Here is a 19,582-nt window from a genome sequence, read left to right as displayed (position 1 = left end):
CCTCTCTGACATCCACGCTCAGCGTGCACAGGAGTGTGCAAAGAATATGGGTCCTTCCGTGCAGTGAGGAAGTGCATACACACCTGTTCTCCTCAGCTTAAGTCGGCAGCTGGACTGAGAGGGAGGTCTGGCTCACCTCGACTCCCAGCTCTTAGCCACACAACTACTCGGTGGCATCCCAGTTGATCCTATGAAAGAATTGCCCGACTCACTGAACCATCATCATTTAAGCCAGTTCTTCGACTTTATAGAGCAAAACTGCCTCTCAGTATTGATGAGGCCTTTGCAGCAGCTCCCGCCTCTCAGATGTTGAACTGTCACAGTGATGGGCCTTTTAGAAGCCAAACCCTTAATTTCCTCTTAAGTCTGGTTAACATGACATGACCTAACCCCAAGGGGCAACTTGAGAAATGTCAGTGGAGTCCAGAGGTCAGGCCTCTCCAGGTTCTGGATGCAAGGTCAAAGCATAGTAAAGAGTGCGCATCAGGATAGAAAGGGGAGTGTTAACGTGATGCTTGAAAGCCCAGGCCTTCCAACGGCATCCTCCAGTACTAAAAGCCCCTTAAGTGCTGGCAGGAAATTTACCTGATAGGTCCAGAAAATTGAAAGCCAGCCCTTGTTTGACCATGTCTGATCTGGTGTTTCAAAACTAAGTGCCTGGGAGGGAAGACCAGAGCCCATTGATTGCTGTGCTGACCGTTGAGAACAAGATGCTTTGAGTCCCCAGTCAACAATCAGGCTGAAGCTTTCCACCCACGTCTGGGACCTTCCAGAGCTGCTGATTGAGCCTGTTAGGATTCCCACTGCCTCCTCTCCTAGAGGTTCCAAAGAGGTGGTGGCTTCTGGAAATAGGGTTTCCCATATGTTGTCCTAGAGAGACTCAAGCTTCTGTTCTCTGAGCAGTGGGTGTGTATGCATGTATGCTTATATACACGTGCCTTTTACACGTGCATGTATGTAGTACCTTCATTCATTCGTTATCTACATATATGTGCGTACTCGGTTTTCATGTCAAACCTATTCCTTGTTGTGGAACAATCAGAGAAGTTTGGGAAGACACTGTCCTAGATGATAGCATCGTAGTTTCGGTCCCAGCCCTTTGGACCGGACTCAGAGGCCAATACATATCCTTGAGTGTTGCCTGACATCCAGCCTTTTTCTGCCCAAAGAGAAAATCTAACAGTGAAGCAATAAGCGGGAAAGAGGAATGTGTCTGCTCTCTAGAGACTGAGTGAGAAATGAGTCCCTTTGACTCACATGACTAGTCGGCAAGAGGATGGTCACTGGGAGCAGCAAGGGCAGTCCCGCTGTCACCTGCATCTTCTTCGAGGAGGATGGAAGTGTTAAACAGGGGAGGTCCTGACACCGCTGAGAAGCACGGCCAGGGAGAAGTGGGCTTAGGCAGTGCCCCAACCCTGAGAACTGGGGCCACATCACAGCAGGCCCGACGAGGTTGGGGGGATGGAAGGGGGGACTTTCAGCCGCAAGCAGGCTGTAAAGGTCTTTCTTCTGTTTTCAGGCACCCCTCGGCCCACGAGTACTATGACCCCAGTGACTACATTGGAGGTGTCCATCAGGAAATGGACAGGGAGGAACTGGAGTTGGAGGTAAAGAACATCTTTGTCTCGATTTAGGAGCCATTACTAAGACTAACAAGTTCTCTATGAGCATACATGTAGTCTAGGATGTTAGTGAAAGAGCCACTTTCTTTTAAAAGAACCACTTTCAGTCATGCCATTTAAAGGCATAATTCGGCTTTTCTTCCCTACCCCCCCCTTTCAAAATAGAACAACGTTACAGTCTGATCCCAAAGCAGAAACGTAGGGTTTTGTTTTTGTTTTTGTTTTTATTAAAATTACTTAAAAGATAGGGTAGTGAGTCCTGTTGTGGATCTTTGAACTCGTATTATCTCCTCTCATCAGGCTCTAAACTCCATCCATTCTTATAACTACAGTGAGCTTCCACACCTTTCTCCTCTCACAGTCATCGTGACTTTTACTCAAAGGCAAGAGTAGATGGATGAATAGGGTGGGTGGTAGCCCACATCAGCACAAAACGGTTTGCCCAACATTTTGTAACACTGAGCTTGAAAAAAATTAGCAAATCCAAAACTCTCCTTATTTGAGGCCAAATATGACTCAGATAGGATTCTAGATGATGTATAAGGTCCTACTGGCCTCAGGGTTTTTAAATTTATTTTTATTCAAGTATCACTAACATACAGTGTTACGTTAGTTTCAGGTATACAATAGAGTGATTCAGCAGTCCTGTAAGTTACTCAGTGCTCCTCACGAGAGGTGTACTCTTCATCCCCTTCACCTGTTTCACCCAGCCCCTGACCTACCTCCCCTACAAGACATCAGTTTACAGAGTTCCAGCTCTCATTTGTCTTTTAATAAGAGAGATCGAAAATAGAGAAAAGTCACCTTTCAAGATGTACTTCCTTACACTTTCGGGCAAACATTGGTTCCTCTATTTTATTGTGTTTTCAAAAAATGCAGGAGCATTTTTTTCAGAACTGACTTTACAGACTAGGATAATCGGGTACCTTTTAGAAAGATTGCTGATGTCGAGCGTGAGGCCAACGGGTTGCTGAGAGCTAGTAGGTTGCGGGGCAGTGAGCGAGGCGGCAGACGAGTGGAAGGTGGTCGTGATCCTCGAGCTCTCCTTTACGGTTACCGAGGGTTTCTGTGCCCGGAGAGGGGACAGAGATCAGTCCCCGGGTTCAGACACCACCTTCACTGGCTGCTCCCCTACAGCCTGATGTAGAGTCCTAATGCACTCGGGGACGTTGTTTGGAAAATTTAAATTTCCTGCTCAACGCTTATGGTCTGAACTGGAATGGTGGTCATTCTGGCTCAAACCTGCCACTGTCCCCGTGCGCCGCCCACCGTGGACCTCAGTACTCGCCGTCCCCTGACTGATGGCTGCACGAAACGTAGCCTCGTGCCTTTCAGAAAACCAGGGACTCTGCCTATCATTTACAATTTCCCCTCTCGCCACCTTTGGGGGTAGTTCATGAAGCAGCCAGTGCCTCCCCCAGGACACTCGTTCTTAGCATGTTAACACATACTGTATGCAAATGGGGTTCCACGTCAACCGTGTTTGAGAAGTGTCTGAGTGAACCACAGTGAACAGATTTTGTCCCAGAGGACTTCTCAGTCCTGGATATGTTTAAGAGCACAGTAAATGCCCTGGGGAAGGAAAGCAGATACAGTAGACAGCATTACCCCCAACATATTTTTTTTGATCTAACAACTTCTCTTTGGCCAAGTACCTCTTAGCATTTCCTGGGTCTAGAATTCTCAGGAATAGTGCTTTACAAGAAGAAGGGCTACTTAATGATCGTTCCAGGACAACACTGCTTTTTGATCATCAATGTAACTGTGACAAAGTAGAGATCTTTAAAAAGCTATAAAATATCTCAGGAGCTAGATTTACAGAGTGTAACTTACCCCTGAACAACACAAGGACTAGGAGGGCTGACCTCCTGCACCGTCAAAATTCCACGTCTAACTTTTAACTCTCCAAGAATTTAACTATTAGCCGACCGTTGACCAGAAGCCTTCCCAATAACGTAGACAGTCAATATACGCCATATTCTTACAGTTGGGTAAGCTAGAGAAAAGAAAAGAGAAAATATATTTACAGTACTGTATTGTATTTATCAAAAACAATGCACATGCAAGTGGACCCACACGGTTAAAACCCATGTTGTTCAAGGGTTCACTGTATTGTGTAGACTTGGTAAGTCATGGACACCTAGTTAAACCTGACTCCATACTAGTGATCTATTTTACTGTCTAACACCTCGGAGAACCTGATGGAATCTAGGGTTTCTTCCTGGAAAAAAAGGCTCGTGTCTAAAAGGGTTTGCAGGTGCTTTCTGGAAGGTCACAGAACTCCCGTGGTATCTGCCCCATTTGGCCCATTCTGCCTTACGATTTTTTTTGTTCTTTCCGCATACCAGCAGAACCACTGTTTGCTTTCTGTTTTGCTTTAACCCAACTCAACTCACTTTAAGTGAGGTGAATTTGTTTTAAAGACAGTGCACTATGACTGCTCAGACAGGAAATCAGCATCAGCTGCCGTAAATGGAAGGCACTGCGCAGTAGATATAGTGGGCCCAGGCAGTGTTCTCAACTCCTGGTGCGCATCATCCGCGGTGCCTGGTGAGGGCCGGGGGCTGGGGGCCAGTTCGCCTCTCTCTCTCAGGAGATCGGCGAGTGTTAAAGAAGTGTTCAGACTAGCCCAGACTGAGTCCACCTTCCTAAAGGTAATAACTTTCTCGGTGCGAACTACCTTAGAGCCTCTTGCTTTTGGTAGAAGCCACTCTAAACCAGTTCCCTAGAACCTTGTTTCTCCAAGTGACACAGCATCACCCTGGGAGTTGGCAGGAAATGCAGAATCTTGGCCCTCAGAGCTGCTGAGTCAGAACCTGCATTTTAACAGGATCCCCAGGTGCCTCAGTGCACATTCAAGTTGGAGGGGCCCAAGCTAGAGGTAAAGAAGTCCAAGCTTCCATTTGTTCTTGTCATGGGTCAAAGCAGCAAGACTTCGGGTGTGCGTTCCATTCGGCACAGACGTCTTTCTTTTCATGAGTAAAAAGCAGAGACAAACAGCCCAAGAATTTAGAAAATCAGTTGAGTGTTCTAAATTGGACCTTTGATGCCATGAGACTTTACATCCATGATTATTTTCATTTCGACTTGCCCACTTTGAGCATCTGTTAACACTGAATACACTGGTGCTAGAAATGCAAAATCAGGAAGTACCACCCTGCCTGCCTTTAAGGAGTTCATGTCCCTTGAAGTTCCTAAGCCCTTAGGCTTGTTAGACAGGAACTTGTCATCTCCTAAGAAAGCCAAAATATGGTTATGGGTCCACACCAGGCAGGAAGGTTGCTTTCACCTCTGGACTTTTGTCCTTAGCAGCTGAGATGTCACCAAGTTATCTTTGTTAACTAAGCACATCTCATAAAGTGCACCGGGTGGTTTAGGATAAGAGGCCCATCCCAAGTCCTGTGGGGAAGGCTCGAAGTCTTCCTGAAGCCCAGTGTGGCCGCTTACCTGGAGGAACCTCCCGTAGAGAACAGCGTATGTCCAGTACCGCCCCGTTTCAGAGGCACGTCCTCGGACGGTAGTCTGGTCAGCTCCAGAATGGTAATAAAGCAGCCTCAGTGCCAAGAATGGAGTTTCCTAAAGCAGACCCAGTTTTTAGGGAGATTGGCACATACGTGTCATCCATGCTTCTCACCAGATTTCGTAGAATAGTCCACACTCTGTCTCTGTGATGTTCCATCCTCTTCTCTTCCCCCCGACTCTGGGGTTAGATTACAAAAAGAGCAGGCGTGTTTTGAGTTAGGGGGTCAGTCTCAACACACCACTCATCATCTGAGTTGAATGAGATCAACATCCACTGAAAAGTAACTAGTTCCATGGATATTATATAGGAGGAAAATATATGAGTGTGTTGGGATATTGTAGAAGCAAATGCACAGGGAAAAACAGATGTTCTGTCTTCTAAAGCACACAAAATGATCATATTTAGGTAAGTGTCAAATCCCTGTTATTGTGAAACTGTGTAAAGATAAAAAGATTATACCCAAGTATACCCAAGGGTTGAGCAGCCACATAATTACCCATAAATTTTCAGGTACTGAACACCTGCTCTAGATCTTCCTGGAGGCAATTAAGAAGGAAAATAGATGTCTGAAGAAGGCTTTTTCCTTAATCTATCGTGTTAATTTCCCAGTTGATTCATCAGTAGCCTCCCCCTCCAGGCTGTGAAGCTACCCTCACCTATGTTGTGTTTTGATGATGTCATTTTGAGGGGAGAAAAGAGAAGAAAAGCTACAGTTTCAACAGGGAGACTAAAATGACCTCCAAACCTGGTTTCATCGAGTAACCTAAGTAGATCACTAGGGAATTGGGATTGTCCTGGAGACGATGCAGGATGCCCCAGCCGATCTATACACTTGTCTTTAGCCTTTAAGGCACAGCTCAAGAACTCCTCCAGGAAACCTTTCCTGGTCAGCCCTGCCCTCACTGAGTCGGCCTCCTCACCCTGTTCCCAGTACAGTCGGTGCTTGCCCATTCTTTGTACTACCATCTGCACACCAGGACCTTCCACCTGCTCTGCTCTCAGCCCACAGGGCACTTGCCCAGATCCTAGCATGGCCCCGTCCAGCTCCGTCTTTTGTCCACAGCATCACCTCCAGAGAAGGTTCCCAGCCACTCTGTCTAGAGCATCCCTACCCCAACAGTGCCATTTCCTACTTACTGGCTCCCCCACTAGAATACAAGTTCCATGAGAGTTGGGCTCTTGTCCAGCTCATTCATGGTTACACTCCTGGTGCCTAGTCAGTCCTTGGCACATGGTAGGTAACCCATAAACATTTGCTGAGTGAAGGAATAAATGCCTTATTACCCTATCTCAAATGAAGGTTCTTGAAGGGAAGTACGGCCTCTTTAGAGACACCTCTGTGTTGCACATAGCCTGCCCCATGCATAGATATAGAAAGAGTGGAGAGAATTTAAAGAAATCTGCACAGCAGTTCTGAACTGATAAGGTAGAGTTATGCTTCAGTGACCCGTCTTCCTGGTGTGGGATAAGCCATTGAAATTGGTCTTTGGGATCCCCTCTGATTAAAGTGGCTGACTTTGAAACAGAAAGCTTGAATCACCCACGTGGAATGGCCCCATTAATTCTCATAATGGGACTCTCGTTTCAATTTCATCTGAAATGTCAGGCTTAGCAGTTCATTTTTATCCAACAGTCCCATCTAGACCAGTAAGCAACAGGACACCAGTGGTGGGGGGGCTGTAATCCAGATAATGCTAATACATTATTCATACCAGTTTGATTAATGGTCTTCTCTGAAATCTTATCTCCATCATCACAGACAGATAAGTATTGATAACCTCTAAGCTTTCAGTGATGTGCTCAGTTGCGTAAGGCTCTGCCTTTAGCTTCCAGGCAGAATGCAATGTTGAGAAGGTACGAGCCACCCAGTGAGTTTGGAGAATTATCTGCTAAGGCCCCCAAATATCATATCTGGTTAGGAAATTGTAGAATAGCTGAGACGTTTCAAAGACATGAATTGACTTTCCCAAGGTTGCCTGGCTTGCTCATGGCACAGCCCAGGAGTGTTGTTCATGTGGATTTTTTCTTTTTTCTGCCTTGGAATCTTAAGCTCATTCATTCAGTTGTGAGCCACCTACTGTGCACACTATATTAGGCTAGACCCTTTTTTTTTTACTTCAAAACTCATTATTCAACTATTGCCTTAATATAATCTTGATAAGCAACCAAGGTAAAACTCAGATTTATACACAGCTAAAACTGTAGCAGTTCTTACAGCGTTGTTTTTCAAGAGCTTCTGAAAACCTTTTATGGTTCACTCTTTGCTTAACTATGAGCAACGAGGCTCTTCTTTATGATGTTGAACCATCCCTTGGAAACTGAGTGACCATTGCTAAGTTACACCATATGCCTTCGAAATGAAACTTTTCCAGTTTTTGTTTAGCGTTCCTCAGAAGATCCAGGTAACACAAGGAAATGTTATAGCCCAAGCCATCCTATCTAATATCAATGTCAAGAACATACCTGGAGTAAACTCCAGAATATCCTTTCCTTTCCTACTACTTGAACGTAATATCAGCCATTTGTCTATCCTGTACCACTCATCCTTTTTAAAACCGGACCATTTCTAAGATAGAACCAGACCATTTCTAAGAGGACTACCCCTAAACTAGAATTACACTCCCATTCTTGAATCTGTTCTAAAAAATGAAGTCCTAAAGTTTGCTTCACAGCCAATAAGAATTGGGGGTGGAAAAGGAAGCTTTAACATACTCAGGGCAACTGTTTCAGATGAGAACTCTGCCCTGTCGTGTGTGTGTGTGTGTGTGTGTGAGTGAGAGAGAGAGAGAGAGAGAGAGAGAGAGATGCCAGAGCCAGCTTCTCATCCATGTCAAGGCTGGAATCCAGCTTTTCCAGTATTTAAGTCAAACCTGACCAAAGTGAGAATGTGACTGTCGCCATGACAGTCTGTCCTGGGAGGATTTGCAATGGGATTTAAAGGCTAAATGCAGTGTTGGCTAAGTCTTTCTGCTGTAGGGAGGGAGCCCTGCATCCTCAGAGTATATTGCTAACTGGGAATAGATCTGGTAAAGAAAACCTCTTGTCTCCAATGCACAGATGTGGGAATGTTGACCATCATGTATTGTGTGTCATTTCCAACAGTGTGTATTGGAAATCTGTTATTAATTCGCTAATCACATATGGGGTTAATGACAGCATATAAAATGTGTTCAAGGAGAGCATAAGGGATTACCCATGATTCAGGTATCAGGGATTCAGGTGAAACTATTTTAAAGCAACACTTTAGGATGTATTCCTTTCCAGCTTGACATTTGGTTCTAAGAAAGTTTCCTCCCTGGTTATAAAAGATTTGTTGAAAGGAACTGGCAGATTTAGAAGAGTAAAGTACCAGAATAAAATACTCCCACCAATAGCAGCATGAACTGATGTCCACATTTATAGCTTTATAGTTCTCCAAATATCTGTCAATCAAAATCCTGACCAAAAAATAGAGTAGAAATGCTTTTCAAGTTAGGTTTTTATTGAAATCATTTACTCAACACTTAAGATAGCAGACTCTCTACGTTTTGGGAACTAAACCAAATAAATGTAATCCTTTTCTATATAGCAGACATTCAGCTAATCCCATTCCTTAGGAGCCTTCCTTTTTCTGCTTTGAACAACCCTAGTACATTATGCTGTTCTTTTCCAAGACATGATTTCCAGACTTTTTGCCTTCCTGGGTTCTCAAATGGAGCCCTCAGTTCTAGATGTGTATCACAGAGTCATGCTTCTCAGACTGTCTATACTGAAAAGCCATGAGGACCAACCAGGTCAACCGGTTTAAGTTTCAGTATGTCACTGACCAATATGTGGTTCTACCATGTGGGACTCTATATAGCTCACCCCGTACACAGCTTGCTACTTGAGTCAGGAGTACTTGAACCGATGCACACTTTGGTCAATAAGACAAGCTTGCTCTTCTTGTTCTTGGATATTATGACAATATCCAAATGCTCTAGTAGTTTCTAAACTCTCCCCTCAGTTTTTGCACTTGTTCCTCACAACCACACTTGGACGCTCACTTTGAGTACTGGAATAAAGCCCAGTGGAACTGTGATCTCTTTTATGCTTAGATACTCACCTTGGTGGCCAGCTATTCAGAGAAAGCTATAACTCACATTACCATTTATACTTCTGCTAAACGGAATACCACATTTATTGTCTTTCTCATTTTTCTTCCTACAATCTTTCCCGTTCTCTCTCTCTGCTTTGGTTGCCCATGAACCTGTTCCCGAACCATCTGGCATCCGCCATGATAGCACAGGGCTTGGTGGTAGCATTTGGCTACAGTTGTGCAGTTGGACCCAAACAAACCATCATGAAATTCCACTGATTCACACTAACTGTGAGAAGGGCCAAAACGGGGAAAGTCTTTCCTTCTACCCAGACCCAAAGGAAGTGTAACCTGAGACAGAGATGTGGGCATGTGTTTGAAACGTAAGAGGAGGATGTGTGACTAATAGTGTGTGTGAGGTATGCAAATTGGTTACTCCCACGTATTTGGAAAGAATCGGCCCTTGTAATTAAACGTGACCCTCAAACTCATGCTTCCTCCATTACGGTGCTTAGTCCAGTTCTCAAAACGTGAGGAAAGAAATTTCCACCCAACTCAACTGAAGTATCAGAAATTAATGGGATTTCACTTAATGAAAATCTGCCATGTTGCTAAAGCTATAATTAGGAAGTCAGTGAATTAATTAACATATCAATGTTCAGAAAATAAAGTTATCTTATTGGGGGGAGGGGCACGTGAAATATAACCACTCTGTGCTGGGACTTGAGGCAAGTAAACATACCTGCAGTGATTATTATACTACCATTTCCTATTAACTTTCTCTGGGCCAAGCACTGTGTGGGCCTTACCTCACTGAGTCTTCACCCAGCCTGAGGCAGCAGGATGGCATTTACTAGTGAGGAGACAGGCTTAGATACAGCAACAGGCCCATGATGGAGGTGCTAGAAAGAGGTAGATTTGGGATCTGAACACAGGTGTGCCTGTCTTCATAGCCCCAACCCTTCACCACCACATTACACTCCATACATCAGCCAGAAAAACTGCTGAAAATAGTCTGTCAGATCAGGGCAGTCCTCACTTTTAAAACTTTTTCATGGGTTCCCACAATGGTGAAGTAAGATCCGAGCTCCTCATGCTGGCCTATGGGGTTCTCCTACCATGGTCTGGCCTCATGCCTTGCCATGCTCAGCCCACCTCTCTCCTCCTTGTACACAGGGCTTTGGCGTTATTGGCCCAGGACATTTGCACCTGCTGTTCTTCCAGCTTGAAAGGTGTCCATGGTGCTGGGCACCCTGCCTTTCACAGGGGAGGGTTCAGGAATTATCTGCTTTGACATACCTGCTTTGAGCTTCCCCACAAAGACCACTGCATCCTTACCACCCTCCAAGAATAATATGGAGAGAGGAAGTGGTCCCCAGAGACCGTGGTTTCAGAGACCCATTCTCTCAGCACCTCCACTCCTGGTTGGTGAGCAGTCAGCAGTAAAAACCAGAGCGAGAGACCTGCTGGAGACCTTCTTCTCAGGCAGCCCTTCGGACAGGCCTCAGCTTAGTGCTGCAGAATCTTGCAGGGGCAGTTGGCAGTGTGGTGGAGAGGGCAACTTGGCTTGTTGATACTTTCAGAAAACCCAGAACTTCCTCCCAAGGCTCCAGCAATGTTCAAAGTTCTGACTTCATTGTGAAGCGCAAGACTAATTGGCAAATACAGTGGCGTTCCTTGTGCTCATGTGTCTCGCATTTGGGCTCACTTTGCTTTTATCTTATTTAATTTGCAGTAATAGGGACTGAAACTAATTTCTCGACTGTAAATATCACAGCTGTTGTGGAAAGCATTAATTGCACGCTATCCCGTTACCCTCCTTTCTTGGATCAATTTATGTGTAATCTGTTTGCAAGTTCTATTACTGTGAATATTAAGGGAACGCAATGTGAAATAATCTAACTGAACACATTGGAAACATTTGTACTGAAATGGCTGGATGGTTTGGGGTATGGAAATATTCTCGTTTGTGGCAGGCGTTGAAAGAATGCTTTTTAAAAGCCCTACCCCAGAAGTCTTGACACTGAGTGAAATATAGCTAATTTTTCTTTTGGGGGATCAATAAAAAAACTATTTTCAAAATGACTTTATATTGACTGAAAGGTCAGGAATGCCGTGGGCATTGATCCTGTGTCCATAATCACTTTTTGTTTAGTACGTTAACCACGCTACACAATCAAATACAAAGAAATCCAGTTCATCATTGAAACAAAATATTTTTAAAGCATTTGACCCCTCCCAGCTCTCCCTGCCCGCTGGAGGCTCACTGCAAATGCCTTTCCCTTGTCTAGGAAGTGGATCTCTACAGAATGAACAGCCAGGACAAGCTGGGCCTCACCGTGTGCTACCGGACTGATGATGAAGATGACATTGGGATTTACATAAGTGAGGTATGAAGGCTGAGTGTTGTGTAACTATCATCTTAAAACCAGAGGAGGTTTTTGTTTTTTTGGTTTTTGTTTTTTTTTCTGTTGTGTGTTAACCAGCCCTAACTCTGGCTCATTAAGAAGTCTTTGGAAAGACCCAAATGTCTTTCTCCCCTTCATCACACAGTCCATGGAGTTACATCTTTACATGGGGGTTAAGTTCAAATGTCAGTCAGCACATAAGGCGAAATTACCCTTGAGAAGCCTGCAAATCGGCCATAAAATGGAGCCGCTTACATGGTTTTGTGTGTTCAACCCCGAGGGGACAGCAGATTCACATTTCCCTTCTCGTGTCCATTGAATGGGATGGTGGATGGAGTCATTTACACTTTTTAAAGTATTTCTTTATCTCTTTCTTTTTCCTTTTGGTTGAATGTGTATATCATTGAATTCATGTAAGTTAAATGCATCTACAAAGTACAGAGATGGAAGCTATTTTGATCTTCTTAGAGAAGACAATGCAGTATGATTACAGTATGAATACTTTACCCTAGACTCCCATCTAGGCAAGCACAGGAACTCAATTTTGTCAGGAAATAAAACCTCTCTCTGTGGGATGAACCAAGGGATGTGTTTACTAGGCTTAATAATTATTCCTTTGGATGTACTTTATTCACCAAGCTTAAGATGGTCCACCATTACTGCATTTGGGGAGATTTTTCCGATACTTAATCCCACTTGTCTCAATTGTATTTCATTTTTAAACTTATTTTCCAAAATGGAAGCATTTAGTAAAATAATCAAGGTATGGTTGCTCATCCGCATAGCCAAGGGTGCCATTTACCCTGTTCTGCATCACACTTTGGTTTTCATTTCTGTGACTGCAACAAAAGTCAGCTGTGCCTCTCTATTCCCTTAGGTCAGCAGGGTCTGTGCACACTGCCATGTCACAAGGAGGCCACGCAGGGTTCCAAGAGCACGCCCAGGAAAGGGCTTGGAAACAGATCAATCCATGTTCGTCTCTCCTTGCAGGAACTAAGTCTTGTTTATTTATGTGCAAAACAAAAACATAGGGATAAGCAGGACTGCATGTTAGACAGCCTTTGAGAAGTGCTGTTGTTTATTTTCATATGTGTCTTAGTTATCCACTCCATGCTGACCTGTCCATGTGTGTTTCAGATCGACCCTAACAGCATTGCGGCCAAGGATGGGCGCATCCGAGAAGGAGACCGCATTATCCAGGTAGGTCAGCTTTCGACCAGAGGCCTCATCTCCTGCCTATCACTAAAGAGCACATTTTATGGTTGATGATAATAACTTTAGGGTTGAAAATGCAGATGTTAAGGAACAAGGATCACCAAGGCAGATGTATAGTGAGGCCAGAAGTTAAATTAATGAGGGAAGCAAAAACCCTACAAAGTGACACACACCAGAGAGTGGTGAGGCCTAGGACAACTGGACAGAGCTGCCCTAGCACCTTACAGAAGACGCACCTCATTTCCTTTCAGTCTCTTTGAAGGGCCCAGGACAGCACCGCCGGGACCCAAGTCAAGCCCATAGTCTGCAACTTGTGAACCAGAATAATTCTCATTTTAGATTTCTCTGAAAGAGTAATTTTGGACCACAAGTGTCAAGTTTGGTCTTGTCCTTAAATAGGAACATCTTTGGCAAATTTAGTAAAATTGATGGAGAAGCCTTCTAAATTTCATGACTTGACATTTAAGAAGGGCTTCTAAGGATAGTTTCTTTACCTGAAGCCCTGTTGCTCTTTGGAGTCAAAATGAGACTGCTTGTTTCAGCTACAGTGTTCCTTAATCTCCCAGAAATGGAGATTGTTTGGTCCATTGTGTCCCACAACGCTTCTACCTCCCCTCACTCCTATATTCCCTTTTTCCACTGCTTAGTCTACATTTCCCCAGATTTCAACCCCAACCTCAGCTGCTTAAGGACCGTTTGCTGGTGGAGTAACCCAAACCTTCATTCCTAAATGCCCTGACTCATCTTCAGTCCTGCCATTTGGGGATGCTGTCCTTTTCCATTAGCTTTTACTATGGGGCATGGAAGTCCTGGGTTCTGTACACGGCCCCGCCTACCTCCACTGATCACTGGGTTCAGTCACCCCAACCAGTAGTCACCCTCTTCGCTGCCTCTTGGTTCACTAGCCTAAGTAGTTGGGTGGAAGGGTCCCCTCCCTGCTCAGTGAGACCATTTATGTGTCCCCTGGAGGAATCATCCCTCCAGACCCATTGTGAGAGTCCCTCCCTCTAGACTTTCTGTCCCACCTAATGAAGTTCAAGTGACAAACTGGGCACACAGACCACCACGTAGGATACCATTTCCTTGTTTGCCCTCAGTTTCCATAATGGTCACATGAGACCTGCTGCTGCTTTTTCTCCCCTATTATCTGAAGATGTCTATAATAATGCTTTAGTATATTTCCTTTATGTTCCTGCCTGAGTATTATGTCTGATTAAATTGCTCAGATGTTCCCTCTTCACAACATGGTGATTTTTCTCAGTCTGCCTTCTGGAGTCTCAGCAACTTATGTTCACATAGTTTCCACATTAGTTGCCTTGTACACCTGTCACGGCTGACAGACCAGTCTGAGCAAGGCCTTTCCTTCTGAAAATGAGCATTCTTTGCAAGCTACATGCAAGTTCTCTGCTCTATCTATCTGTATAGAATGATTTTGTATGATCTCATCCTGTTGTCCACCCCTCCATCGCCTCCTCACCATTTTGTGTTTTTTGGGTTTTTTTTAAGATTAATGGGATAGAGGTACAGAACCGTGAAGAGGCCGTGGCTCTCCTAACCAGTGAAGAAAACAAGAACTTTTCCTTGCTGATTGCAAGGCCCGAACTCCAGGTGAGTCAGCCTCGTGCATGTGAAGCTGCATCTGTATTCCTACAACCAAAAACCCAAGTCCGTGGCACTGCAGACTCCTGCCCAAGTATTTGGTCTGAATTTGAAGGCACTTTGTACACCCTGAAAATGTCGTCTCACTTGATGTGACCTAAAATCTATTTTATGTTTTAAGCATTGAAGGAGAGTGCTGGCATCCAGCCTGACAGCACACTGTAGGCCCAGCAGGCTCATTAGCGTAGGAATGGTCATGAAGGAGAAGACAAGGGAACATGGTGGGCTGGAAAAACACAGCCAAGGTCATAACCATCAAGGTGTTTGCGTTCCCCAAGCCCGACAGGTGTTCCAGCCTGGATCTGCGTGGGCCTCATCTCCAGCTGCAGAGTGTAGGGCGCATACAGCACGGTGGCTCGTAATACTGCGTTCGAGTAAATGTACACACACACACACACACTCCCAGGAGGAAATGCTATGTTAATGAGCTTCACTCTCGGAATTACTTCACTATGTTGATGTATATTAAAATCATCACCATGTACGTCTTAAACATAAAATACAACTTGTATTTTAAAAAGTGAAAGAACCGTTGATCAGAAAACTTCTTCTCAGAGGGCCAGATATGTCTGGCTTTGGGAGCCAGATAGCCTCTGGTGCAATCGCTAGACTCTGCCACGGTAGCACAAAAGTGGGCGCGACAGTCCACGAGCAGCAGGCCACATCTGACCCGTGGGCTCTAAGATCTCAGACCCCTGAATAGTCTGCTCTAGGAAGACACGGGCCTGGTAAAAGTGACGGGCCTTGCCCTAGACAGCTAGTTAGCAGACCCACGTTCTGTGTCAAAAAGAACTCTTGCGACACTGCCAATAGTTTGTTTTCGGGACCTGCTAAGCTTGTGTGTGGGCCAGCCAGCAGGGGTACAGGGCTAGCTCTCCCGGACACCCTCACGGGTGGCCCGCTTCCCTGAAAGTAGCCACCGTGGATGCACGAGCGTCGCCGGGAAAAAAACACAACCATGGCCCGCAGAGACCTTCCTGGGGCGGAAAGTCTCTGGAACATGAAGGGAGGCTAGTTTTCCGAGGTAGAGCCAAACAGCGGGCACACTGCGTTTTCATGACCCCCGGAGGGAGCCCAAGAAATCTTTTTCCCCCAGCTTAATGTCCTTTCTTTTAAAAAAAGTAAGTAAATAAGATGAAAGCAAAAGGAATCTTGTCTGAGGCCCATGGCTGCTCCCTCCCCACAGCTGGACGAGGGCTGGATGGACGACGACCGAAACGACTTTCTGGACCACCTGCACATGGACATGCTGGAGGAGCAGCACCACCAGGCCATGCAGTTCACCGCCAGCGTGCTGCAGCAGGTGACGCCCGCCCCCCCCCCCCCAGCCCCCAGGCACACAAGTCCCGCGCAAACCCGGCGGCCTGGAAGGTGCCATCCGGTCTTCACACTGGCAGAGGCAAGCCGATACCCTCCCTGTCAAGGGAGTGTGGCCTGGCTTTTAGAGATGGGTAGTCCTGCTGGGGTCTGGGAAGACACGTGTGCCAGCTTTAAGGCAGATTAGAAAGCCTGAAGTCATGTTTTCAAAAGTAGAGCAACTCCCTCGGTGTAGCCTGAGCTGCTTAGAGCCCTTTAGCTCCCTTCGGTGCCACCTCCATGGTCAGGGTCCTAAAAACGCACTAGTTCGTGGTAAGGCCCTAGATGCCTCCTGCCCTGGGTGCTGGAATGGCTAGGATCATTCACTGAGGTAAGGTGACTAATACCCTCGTCTTACAGGTGGGAGAACCGAGGAGGAGGAGGGTAGGTGTTTGTTTAGCCCCGGTGGGTCTGCCTGATAGCCAGGTACGGGTGCCCTGGCTGGCAGCCCTAGTCCTACAGGAAATGTGGCACCTCCCTCACCGTGGCCCTTTGTTCTAGAAGAAGCATGAAGAAGACGGGGGGACCACAGATACAGCCACCATCCTGTCCAACCAGCACGAGAAGGACAGCGGCGTGGGACGCACGGACGAGAGCACGCGCAATGACGAGAGCTCGGAGCAAGAGAACAATGGGGATGATGCCACCGCGTCATCCACCCCGCTGGCCGGGCAGAGGAAGCTCACGTGCAGCCAGGACACCCTCGGCAGCGGCGACCTGCCGTTCAGCAACGAGTCCTTCCTGTCGGCCGACTGCACTGACGCTGACTACCTGGGCATCCCCGTGGACGAGTGCGAGCGCTTCCGGGAGCTCCTGGAGCTCAAGTGCCAGGCCAAGAGCAGCAGCCCCTACAGCCTGTACTACGCCAGCAGCCCCCTGGATGCCAGCAAAAGCGACCCCGAGAGCGTGGACAAGGAGCTGGAGCTGCTGAACGAGGAGCTGCGCAGCATCGAGCTGGAGTGCCTGAGCATTGTGCGGGCGCACAAGATGCAGCAGCTCCGGGAGCAGTACCGCGAGTCGTGGATGCTGCACAACAGCGGCTTCCGCAACTACAACACCAGCATCGACGTCCGCAGGCACGAGCTGTCGGACATCACCGAGCTCCCCGAGAAGTCCGACAAAGACAGCTCGAGCGCCTACAACACGGGCGAGAGCTGCCGCAGCACCCCACTCACCCTGGAAATGTCCCCCGACAACTCCCTGAGGAGAGTGGCAGAGGGCAGCAGCTGCGCAGGCAGCGAGGGGGCCGCGGGGAGCATGGAAGCCTACGGGCCGGCCCCCAAGAACCTGCTCTCCATCACGGAAGATCCGGAGGTGGGCAGCGCCAGCTACAGCCCGCCGCCTCCTCCTCGAGAGCTGGAAGCCGGCCCGGCCCCGGAAAGCAGGGAGCGGAGGCCCAGCGACGACAGCGGGAGCCCCGGCCCCAAGCTGGGCGGCTCCTACCTGCCACCCTTCCCGCACTCGCCCTACAAACACGCCCACATCCCGGCGCACGCGCAGCACTACCAGAGCTACATGCAGCTGATCCAGCAGAAGTCGGCCGTGGAGTACGCGCAGAGCCAGATGAGCCTGGTGAGCATGTGCAAGGACCTGACCTCGGCCGGCCAGGCGGAAGCCAGGATGGAGTGGAAAGTGAAGGTCCGCAGCGACGGCACGCGCTACATCACCAAGCGGCCGGTGCGGGACCGCCTGCTGCGCGAGCGCGCGCTCAAGATCCGCGAGGAGCGCAGCGGCATGACCACCGACGACGACGCGGTGAGCGAGCTGAAGCTGGGGCGCTACTGGAGCAGAGAGGAGAGGAAGCAGCACGTGGTGAGGGCCAAGGAGCAGAAGCGCAGGCGCGAGTTCATGATGCAGAGCCGGCTGGATTGCCTGAAGGAGCAGCAAGCCGCCGACGACAGGAAGGAGATGAACATCCTTGAACTGAGCCACAAAAAGATGATGAAGAAGAGGAACAAAAAGATATTTGACAATTGGATGACAATCCAAGAACTCTTAACCCATGGCACAAAGTCACCAGATGGCACGAGAGTATACAATTCCTTCTTATCCGTGACTACTGTATAATTTTCACTTCTGCGTGATGTACATAAAAGAGAACACTACCATTGGGGTAGAAATTCCTGCCTCGTTCAATGCGGCAAGTTTTTGTATATAAGATAAATACGGTCATCCTGTTTATAGTCACAATTGGCCAACACTGCAGCTCTGGGTGTCAATAGCTCTCTTTTAAGTGGAGAAAAACCACCCTTAACTAACTGTCTTGGAAGGCAATATTAACAAACAGAGCTTTTTTCAAATAGCAATTGTACTTTTTTACTTGCTACCTTTTACATAAAGTGTTTAAATTTCAAAAAGATCTTTTATTAAGCATACTTTCACAGAATAATTTGTTTAAACTATATTCATATAAAAAAGTTAAACACGCTTTTTTTTTTCCTGCCGAAAACACAAATACAACCCCCAGTGTGTATTTTTAATGGAACCCTATTTTATAATGTTAGTTTGTTGAATGTGTTTCATATGGGTGACCATTAATATATAATTTAGGTCAAGGCTTCAACTCAAAACTCCCAAACTGTGTGGTTCAGGATTTAATACACATAATCAAACCAGCAGTGTTTAGAGTTGGGATACACATTTAAACATTTTTTTCTGGTTAAAGTTCCCAAAAGCGTAAAGGTTTTACCAGAAAGCAAAATATCATGCAGCTTTATGGAAGTTTAAAGCATGTTTGCAAATATTGCAGCCCGATGGAAGAATTTGCATGTACAGGAAAGTTGTGGATGGAGGTGGTTTGTGGAATTTTAAGTGCTCATTGTAGTAAGCCTTTGCTTTGTAGATTTGAAGGGACAGAGTTTTACAAGCAAGCTCACGAAATCATGATTAGTTACAAACATTAAGTAAAATGAAGTTAAAATAAATTATTTTCTATTTGATATATTTTGAAGTGATTCCTCTTTTTTTTTTTTTTTTGCAGTGGTGCTTATAAAATAAAAGCCTTTTGCAGTGTTTCTTTTTTTCTTCCATTACATTATCTACTTCCTTGGGAGTATTTGAGTCTTTCAGATCATCCAGTACCTTCATTCTGCCCAGAACCCAAAGACAGACCTCTCTGTCAGTGAAGAAGAAGGAATCAAACTCACCATTGAATCCTGCATTCTGACTGCTGTCTTGCAGAAAGCCTCAACCTGGCCCAGTTATCCTGTAAGCAAGAATAAGTATGAGCAAGTTGATCACTCAGGGTCGTGTTCACAATGAAATCTCTTTGGTTTATCACAACCATTACTGTCTGCCAGTAAAACAACTCTGGTGGCTAGACCCAACTTCCCATTTCTGCAAACTAGCTCATATTTTCACAGAATAACCTAGGTCACCAAAGTGAGTGGGTTTTAAAACTGGTATCTTTCTTTCAGAATCCCAACCATCCCCAGGATCTTAAATAATGAATTTGCTACAAATCGTTCCCGGGTTATAGTGTTGGCACCAATCGCAGCTGTAAGACTTACTGAAAATACAAAATAAAGATAGGATTAGGAAGGGTGTCCGTTTCATCTGCCATGTTGTCAGACTTCTGGTTTACTCACTGATCTAAAAATCTGCGTGAAATGACCAGGTGGTCAGGCATCTCATAGATGAGTCCCCTCTACCCTCCTCCAACCAAAATTCCTCCTTGGGGGCTCAAATCTTGAGGCTAACTCATCGTCACACTTGCACTAGAACAATTTACTGAAGGTGAGAC

General features: G+C 46.2%; 1 protein-coding gene across 7 annotated transcripts in view; it reads left to right on the top strand.

Annotated features, from left to right (window-relative positions):
- PDZRN3 (PDZ domain containing ring finger 3) overlaps positions 1 to 18,779 on the top strand; it is a 235,604-nt gene extending 216,825 nt beyond the window's left edge. For 6 of the 7 annotated variants that reach the window (XM_032411771.1, XM_032411774.1, XM_032411773.1 and 3 more), the window contains 6 exons: positions 1,520 to 1,607; positions 11,494 to 11,592; positions 12,748 to 12,810; positions 14,332 to 14,433; positions 15,671 to 15,787; positions 16,342 to 18,779. In XM_032411771.1, the coding sequence (XP_032267662.1) occupies positions 1,520 to 1,607; positions 11,494 to 11,592; positions 12,748 to 12,810; positions 14,332 to 14,433; positions 15,671 to 15,787; positions 16,342 to 17,907 (2,035 nt within the window). In that variant the 3' untranslated portion in view covers positions 17,908 to 18,779. The remainder of the gene's footprint in view (positions 1 to 1,519; positions 1,608 to 11,493; positions 11,593 to 12,747; positions 12,811 to 14,331; positions 14,434 to 15,670; positions 15,788 to 16,341) is intronic. The other variant, XM_032411772.1, reaches the window with a different exon arrangement.
- Positions 18,780 to 19,582: the final 803 nt, after the last annotated feature.

This window comes from Phoca vitulina, unplaced genomic scaffold (genome assembly GCF_004348235.1).
Source record: "Phoca vitulina isolate PV1807 unplaced genomic scaffold, GSC_HSeal_1.0 scaffold13, whole genome shotgun sequence".
NCBI lineage: Eukaryota > Metazoa > Chordata > Mammalia > Carnivora > Phocidae > Phoca > Phoca vitulina.
This window is presented reverse-complemented; position numbering and strand designations above follow the sequence as displayed.